This window comes from Chiloscyllium plagiosum, chromosome 10, assembly GCF_004010195.1.
Source record: "Chiloscyllium plagiosum isolate BGI_BamShark_2017 chromosome 10, ASM401019v2, whole genome shotgun sequence".
Taxonomy (NCBI): Eukaryota; Metazoa; Chordata; class Chondrichthyes; order Orectolobiformes; family Hemiscylliidae; genus Chiloscyllium; species Chiloscyllium plagiosum.
The window spans coordinates 45,989,593-45,998,540 of record NC_057719.1 but is presented as its reverse complement, the minus strand read 5'-3'; the positions used below and the strand labels follow the sequence as shown (position 1 = coordinate 45,998,540).

At 38.0% G+C, this 8,948-nt stretch overlaps 1 protein-coding gene across 2 annotated transcripts in view; it reads left to right on the top strand.

Annotated features, from left to right (window-relative positions):
- Window positions 1–2,008: 2,008 nt before the first annotated feature.
- Window positions 2,009–8,948, top strand: part of gnpnat1 (glucosamine-phosphate N-acetyltransferase 1) — a 20,987-nt gene continuing 14,047 nt past the window's right edge. The window contains exons 1-2 of one of the 2 annotated variants that reach the window (XM_043697664.1): window positions 2,009–2,198; window positions 5,453–5,632. In XM_043697664.1, the coding sequence (XP_043553599.1) occupies window positions 2,114–2,198; window positions 5,453–5,632 (265 nt within the window). In that variant the 5' untranslated portion in view covers window positions 2,009–2,113. Of the gene's footprint in view, window positions 2,199–3,093; window positions 3,191–5,452; window positions 5,633–8,948 lie in introns of those variants that run through there. The other variant, XM_043697663.1, reaches the window with a different exon arrangement.

The following is an 8,948-nucleotide window of genomic DNA, read 5'->3' as shown; positions in this document are numbered from 1 at the left end:
CCCGGATATAACCAAACCCATCAACAACTAAACCTGGCTAGAACCTAACCTAGCAACAACTAAACCCGGCTAGAACTAACCCCAACAACAACTAAACCCGGCTATAACTAAACCTAATAATTACTAATCCCAGTAATAACTAAATTTAGCTTGGACTAAACCTGCCAACAACTAAACCTAGTATTAGCTAAACCCAGAGATAAGTGAATCTTGCGATAACTAAACCCAGCTAGAGCTGAACATAGTAATAATTTCTGATGAAGGGCTTTTGCCCGAAACATTAATTTTCCTGCTGTTCGGATGCTGCCTGACCTGCTGTACTTTTCCAGCACCACAGTCTCCACCCTGATCTCCAGCATCTGCAGTCCTCACTTTCTACGCAGTAATAACTGAACCCAGTAAGAACTGAGAGAGTGACCAGCAGGCAGTGCTTCCTCTGAGTGGGAACGTCCAGCAGACAGTGCCCCCCTGCTCTGCGTGGGAGTGTCCAGCAGACAGTGCCCCCTACCCCCACTCTGTGTGGGAGTGACCAGCAGACAGTCTACAAGTCTTTTGATAGATGCTGTATAATGTGGGAAAATGAGGTTCATTTTTGTTGGAAGGATAGAAAAACAGAATATTTAAATTGATGATAGAGGGATTTGATTATCCTCAATGAAATAGAAATTCTGTGTGTGCAAAACTGAAGAAAATTGAAAAAGGCAGTTAAAGTTGAAACTTAGTCTTTGGTAGCTTTGTGTCACTATTGTTTATGAATGTGAGTTTTGTGTTCTCATTTTCTACATCCTCCTCTTTATTAATCCACTTCCGTAACATGCAAAATAGATATTCTGTGAATGGTCAAGTTGGCATTGCAAGTAAATAGTATTAAATTATAAAGCAATTTGCATTGTATTTATAATTATAGTTGCTCCCCTGAGTTGTCATTTGGAACTAATATGAAGCTAATTTCTAAAACTAAATTTTAAAATAATCCTTTGTTGGGGAGTTAAACACATTTGTTTTGCACCTGATGTCAGCATTGAGCACTAACAAAACAGCTCAAATCAATTTCAAACTGTTGACTAATATACTGTGCCCTAGAAAACAATTAATTTGTTACATATTGGTAATATTTATAAACCTTTTACACACAGCAAACATTTGGTCAAAATATGAATAGAAATACTTAATGACTTCTGTGTTGGCAAACTGAGTACCAGTGTTGTACCTATCAAGATGAACAGGGAAGGTTTGCAGGACGAGGGGTATTGAGCTGGAAACCATCTGTCAAAAGATTATGGGGAACAGGAAGGTGATCAACCAGCATTGTAGAGCACCTGAAAGTGGAAGGAGGAGATTTAGTTATATGCCACTTGTGTTTGGGTTGCGCAATTATATAATATTGACCTAGCCCTGCTGTCATTTTGTATTCAGACTTCTATTTTACAATATGTGATTGATCACTGCTTGCTAATAAGTAACCAAAAGAAAAGTGGTGTGATGACACTCCTCTCGGCTTCAAATGTGAGCAACCAAAAAAAAAGATTTGTTAAACCCTTAACAACAAGGAAAGAACACTAGGAATATTTTTATTCCAATTGTTATTAAACTTCAGTGGTACTTCTGGTATTCGTTTTAAAATAGTGATGGAAAAGGATAGACCAGAAGGGTCTGTTTCCATTGTGTATGACTCTAAGTCTAAAACACCTTAAAGTTGCTATGCTAAATTAATATTCTTGCACAGTGATCTCCTTTTTCTCAATATCTATCTAAACTTTAAAATGTCTTTAAACATCACAGTCAAACTTTAAAAATTGAACAAACAGTTTAACAAGCCAGCTTTAAACTAGAAATGCATATGAATAAATCCTACAACATAATTTTAGAATAAAATAGTTTGACCTTTCTAGCTCTCTAGATGATGAAAATCTTAATTAATTTAAACTGGATATAATTTATGTTTATTTTTAATACTTTAGCAGAATTAAAGAAACTAATACAATGTTAAATATTAAACAAAAATGAGTTTTTTGTCTGCAGCAATTACATGTCTTGCACAAGTTGCAAAATGACACTTTCTGTGTCATACCTCAAGTTACAGGGATAGATTCGCATTGGATACCAGTCGGTAATGCTTACTTTTAAAATGTTGCTTCTAAAGCAAATTACAACTCAGAAAACGCCAAATGATTGGATCATTGACTACAGCTTTTCAAGTAAGATCCTACTAATGTGGAATTCACTCACTTATCCACTGAATGTTGATACACATGCAATAGTTGAAGATAGTTGTTTATCCTCCAATGTGTAAAGAGATACTAGCCTGTAAGGTTCTGTCTGGACCATATTTTTTATGATTACACAAACATAAGATACTCTCTCTTTTGTGTTTCATTCATATTTTTCTCTGAAGTAATCTTTGAAGTTCCGTGTTGAAAAATCCCATTTTGGAAAGTTATCTCATTATTTATTTAACCATTAGCATTACTTTGGCTATGACATTAGTGCTCCAACTCACAGTTCCCCAAGTATTTTCCTAATGTGGACTGAAAATGGTCTTGACCCCTCGGTGAGATCAGAGCCTGTTAGATAAGGAATGCAACTGTTATAACTCTAGATTTCCATGGCACTCATTAATGTCTCAGATCTCATGACCTCACCAATTTGGGAAACCCTGCACTAATATGATGCATAAGGCAAGGGAATTTAGTGACAACGCACTATCAAAGTTGGATACTTTCTGACACGGGTGCAGCAGAAGGGAAAAGAATTGATCATTTTGTATGCCATTAGAGGAATTGACATTTTGGCCCCATATCTGGAACTGGGAAGATTCCATGTTCTTCCACTTAGGGAATACTGTTGATAGAGGCCCTAAAGGCAGGCATACAAGTTAAGTTGTATAAGTTCAGTGCAGCTTGTAGATTTAGCAAAACCCTGGAAGAATTACAGTATGTTTTAGCATTAATATATCTTCCAAAGTTAAATCATTTTAGAATTTTGGGGAAGACTTGAATGAAGGCAATTCCATATTTAAATATACAACAGAAATTTGTAAAATAGAATTTTTAAAAAATGGAATGAGATGGAGGTGTTCTTCAGCTTAGTTATAGTGAACAATTATTGTTTACTTTTAAAATGTTGCTTCTAAAGCAAATTACAACTCAGAAAACGCCAAATGATTGGATCATTGACTACAGCTTTTCAAGTAAGATCCTATGTGCACGTTTTCCACAAAACAATTTAGCAGTAAGATTCCCATCCTTGGACTATTAGAGATTTGATGCCATGCAGGATAAAGAGCAGAAATGCAGCAGTCATAGGGAATCCTATAGTTAGGGAAATGGACAGGTGGTGAAACCACTTATTTTAAGTAATTGAGGATGCATTTCACCTAGACTAGGTAATATACTAATTTTCAGTAATGCTTTTTAAAGATGTTTTCCCTATTTATTATCATATTACCAGACTTCCCTCTGTTTTAGGCAAAAGTGAGGACTGCAGATGCTGGAAATCAGAGACTAGATTAGAGTGGTGCTGGAAAAGCACAACCGGTCAGGCAGCATCTGAGGAGCAGGAAAATTGACGTTTCGGGCAAAAGCCCTTCACCAGGACTGAAGGCAGGGAGCCTCCAGGGTGGAGAGACAAATGGAAGGGGGTGGGGCTGGAAAAAAGGTAGCAAAGAGTACAGTAGGTGGATGGGGGTGGAGATGAAGGTGATAGGTCAGAGAGGAGGGTGGAGCGGATAGGTGGGAAGGAGGATTGGCAGGTAGGACTGGTCATGAGCTGGAAGGTTGGAACTGGAGTAACGTGGAGGGAGAGGAAATGAGGAAATTGGTGAAATCCACATTGATGCCCTGGGGTTGAAGTGTTCTGAGGCCGAAGATGAGGTGTTCTTCCTCCAGATGTCAGGTAGTGAGGAAATGGTGGTGGAGGAGGCCCAGGACCTGCATTTTCAGCTTGTGAAGGGCAATTCAAAATATTTAATACTTGCATCCCCAAATCCTTGGCCTCTGCATGAATATTTCTCTTTGAGCCCTTGATAGGCATAAGTTACTCCCCAATAACCACTTACCTATTTTGTGAATATAAAATATTTGAATGTTCAATTTCATGTTGCATGCTAATTTTTCCCAGTAACTTTGTCTTCTGCATTGCATTTTTCAGTTTCCTCTTGTCATTTTTTTCTAGTCATCCTCATTATTAGCTATTATTTGGAAATGTCGGTGTTGGACTGGGGTGTACAAAGTTAAAAATCACACAACACCAGGTTTTAGTCCAACAGGTTTAATTGAAAGCACACTAGCTTTCAGAGCGCCGCTCCTTCATTAGGTGGTTGTGGAGGACACAATTGTAAGGCACAGAATTTATAGCAAAAGTTTATAGTGTGATGTAACTGAAATTATACATTGAAAAATACCTTGATTTTCTGTTGAGTCTTTCATCTGTTCGAATACCATGATAGTTTCACTTCTTTCATGTGTAAATCATAAAACCTATTTTTAAAAGTTGCATTCTCAGGTTAACTGTAACAATTGGTGTTAGCTAGACAATATATTAAAGTTGTTAGCCCCCTGTGTTCTGTCTATGCCATGATTCTAATCTAAAAAGTGAGATAAGAGTTTTACATGAATTCACGCAGTTTTTGAGCAAAGTACAATGTAACTCTGCAAATACAAATTCACCCCACAAACGTATATGTGTGCATGTGGGTCTTTGTGTGTGTGTGTGTGTCTGTCTGTCTGCCTGTCTGTGTTGGGGGGTTGTGAGTGAGAGAGAGAGTGTATGTGAGTGTAGAGTGTCTTAAGTCTTACACAAGGTATTTTTCAATGTGTAATTTCAGTTACATCATAATGTAAACTTTTGCTATAAATTCTGTGCCTTACAATTGTGTCCTTCACAACCACCTGATGAAGGAGTGACGTTCCGAAAGCTAGTGTACTTTCAGTTAAACCTGTTGGACTATAACCTGGTGTTGTGATTTTTTTATCATTATTAGCTATTATTTTGTCATAAGCCTGCTGTTCCTGTTTTATTTTTAAACTTACTTGTTTTGCCATCTTGGTAGCATTAGCTTTGGAAGCTAGAAATATTCCTTTCCAAAGGAATATGCTTAGTTTGCATCTGAATTGTCTCTTCCCTGTTCATTGTGGTAGATCGCCAATGATGATCGTACTTGAAAAGTTTTAGTCAGTGATCTAATCATTTGATCTTCACTTGTAGTAACTTCTTTACTGCTTCATGCTCCTATTACATTTGTACGCCATAACTGTCACTCCTTAAATACATTTGCTTTGAGAATTTATGCACAGTTTCAACCACTTGCAATAATGTAAAACAAACCAGTGAAAGAAACTCAATTTACAAAGAAAGATTTGTTTTGACTATGTTTAGGAGTTGTACTAATCTGATCTGAGAAAATGCATCTTTGATTAAGATTTTCAAAGCATTTAATATTTCCTTAATTCAGTGTATCAACTGTGTTCTTCTCCTGCCATGATTCTTGATGACACACCCTTGTTTGATCCGATCATGTTACGTGACCTGGATTGGAGCCAGAATATGGTGAAATTCTCTCCTGAAATTTCTCCTCTGAACCCTGGGGTTGGATTAGTTATGAGGCCTCTCTGTACTGCTGACTTCAATAGAGGTACTTTATGAACTGTAATTTACATCTTACAAGCATATAGCAATACAAAATCAATAAAGTTTTCAAATAAAGGATCAATTGAAGAAATTAAAATTCAAAACAATTTTTCAGTCTAATTTTTGGAAATACTTTTGGAGACATTTGCTTTATTGTTGAATGTATTTATGCAACTTCTTTTCACTACTAAACTTGTAAGAATTCAATATTAATTCTCAATAACTTTGACTGAAGCGTTATTTTCATGTTGTTGAAACTTAACTATTATTTGAATAATGAAATGATGTCTATGTAATAATGGAAATAAATTTGCAATCGGTATGATAAATCTAACCTGTTTGAAACCTCCAAACTGTCGTTGGTTCCTGATTCAGTTCTACTGTATATAGTTTAGGAACATGCAGAGAAGGAACGATACCTGTCACTCATCTCTCTAGTACAATTTCAGTTCAAAACATATACTTTCTATTTTTCTTGGATGTTCATTAGATAAGAAAAAGTTAGGACTATAGTTAGTTTTGTCGTTTATCTATCCACCTATCCATCTTTATTTTCTACCATTATTCTTTACTTAAGCGCTTGTGTGAGTTTTTTCACTTTGCACAGAAATAACCATTGTCACTTTTTCCAATCTAATACCAAACTATGGACAGTTGTATGCTGCAGATACTCAACGCACATAAGCCCCTAACAAAGATAAATGCCTTCCACCATTTCAGTCTTTGGGCTCAAAGATTTAATAAAAAACAAAATTGTGTTATGAAATTTGTTCATTAGTCTATGTATTCAAAACTAACAATATGAAAATCGACTGAAGAAAACATAAACATATTAATATATCCTAAGTTAATAGTACCTATATTTGCTTGCACGTTAACTGTTTAATCAACTCACTGATGAAGCCCATTGTGGATTCCTGCCCTTCAGGTGAAGCCAGCTTGAACTCCCTGCTTTAGACTGTATTGCTGAACTTGGACCCATATTTCTTTTGTTTTGAATTTATACCTAAATATATCTGTGTATCTTTGTACATAGCTTTATAAAGGACAGTAATGCTGATTTTCATCTTTACTTTTTCATTTTTCTAATTTGTACCTAGGTATCTTAGTACCTAAGGTGGTTCCAGAAATGGCGACTTTTACACTTTTCGCTGTACTCCTGTATCTCTGTACTTGAGTACATGTGACAGTAAATCTAATTCTAATTCTAAAGTCTTGGTGTGTCCACCTTTTTGGAATCAACTGAGGGTCTTAAAGATCACAGAAAATACTGGAGAAACTCAGCAGGTCTGGCAGCATCTGTAGAGAGAGAAACAGAGTTAATGTTTAAGTGTTGAGAGTGTGGTGCTGGAAAAGCACAGCAAGTCAGGCAGCATCCAAGAGCAGGAGAATCAATGTTTCGGGCAGAAGCCCTTCATCGATTCTCCTGTTCTCGGATGCTGCCTGACCTGTTGTGCCTTTCCAGCACCACCCTCTCAACTCTGATCTCCAGCATCTGCAAGTCCTCACTTTCTCCAGAGTTAATGTCTAAGTCCAGTTTAAGGTAATGTTTAAGTCCACCCTTTGTCAGAACTGAAAATAGCTTGTAAAAGTTCGTATTAATGCTGATAACGGGTGGTGTTGAGAGGATGAGGAGAGCAGAAGAATAGAGTGCATGGAAATGATGCCAAGAGAGAGAGAAAAGAAGGATAGTCAAACAAAGAGATTGCAGATAATAAGCCAACAGATGCTGAGACAAATGGGTTGGCAATGCTGGGGGAAGTCCACATGCAACAAGACCTGGGGGGCTTGGTGGGGAAGGGAACTAAAAAAGGAATAGGGGGATCATGTTCTGAAATTAAACTCTATATTGAGTTCTGAAGTACCTAGGTGGACAATTAGAGTCATAGAATCATAGAGATGTACAGCATGGAAACAGACCCATTGGTCCAACCCGTTCATGCCGACCAGATATCCCAACCCAATCTAGTCCCACCTGCCAGCACCCAGCCCATATCCCTCCAAACCCTTCCTATTCATGTACCCATCCAAATGCCTCTTAAGTGTTGCAATTGTACCAGCCTCCACCACTTCCTCTGGCAACTCATTCCATAGACGTACCACCCTCTGTGTGAAAAAGTTGCCCCGTAGGTGTCTCTCATATCTTTCCCCTCTCACCCTAAACCTAGGCCCTCTAGCTCTGGACTCCCCGGCCCTAGAGAAAAGACTTTGCCTATCCATGCCCCTCATGATTTTGTAAACCTCTATAAGGTTACCCCTCAGCCTCCAACGCTCCAGGGAAAACAGCCCCAACCTGTTCAGCCTCTCCCTATAGCTCAAATCCTCCAACCCTGGCAACATCCTTCTAAATCTTTTCTGAACCCTTTCAAGTTTCACAACATCTTTCCTATAAGAAGGAGACCAGAAATGAACGCAATTTATCCACCTTTAACCATTTCAAGACATCCAGCACTTCCTCCTTTGTAATATGGACATTTTGCAAGATGTCACCATCTATTTCCCTACATTCTATATCTTCCATATACTTTTCCACAGTAAATACTGATGCAAAATACTCATTTAGTATCTCCCTCATTTTCTGCAACTCTACACAAAGGCCACTTTGCTCATCTTTGAGGGGCCCTATTCTCTCCCTAGTTACCCTTTTGTCGTTAATGTATTTGTAAAAACTCTTTGGATTCTCCTTAATTCTATTTGCCAAAGCTATCTCATGTCCCTGTTTTGCCCTCCTGATTTCCCTCTTAAGTATACTTCTACTTCCTTTATACTCTTCTAAGGATTCATTCGATCTATCCTGTCTACATCTTTCATGTCAGGGCAGGCAGGGAAAAGGTAGGACTAATAAATTAAACTGCATTTATTTCAATGCAAGGGGCCTAAAAGGGAAGGCAGATGAACTCAGGGCATGGTCAGGAACATGGGACTGGGATATCATAGCAATTACGGAAACATGGCTCAGGGGTGGGCAGGACTGGCAGCTTAATGTTCCAGGATACAAATGCTACATGAAGGATAGTAAGGGAGGCAGGAGAAGAGGGGGAGTGGCATTTTTGATAAGGGATAGCACTCCAGCTGTGCTGTGGAAGGATAGTCCCGGAAATACATCCAGGGAAGTTATTTGGGTGGAACTGAGAAATAAGAAAGGGATGATCACCTTATTGGGATTGTGTTATAGATCCCCCAGTAGTCAGAGGGAAATTGAGAAACAAACTTGTAAGGAGATCTCAGCTATCTGTAAGAATAATAGGGTAGTTATGGTAGGGGATTTTAACTTTCCAGACATCGACTGGGACTGCCATAGTGTTAAAGGTTTAGATGGA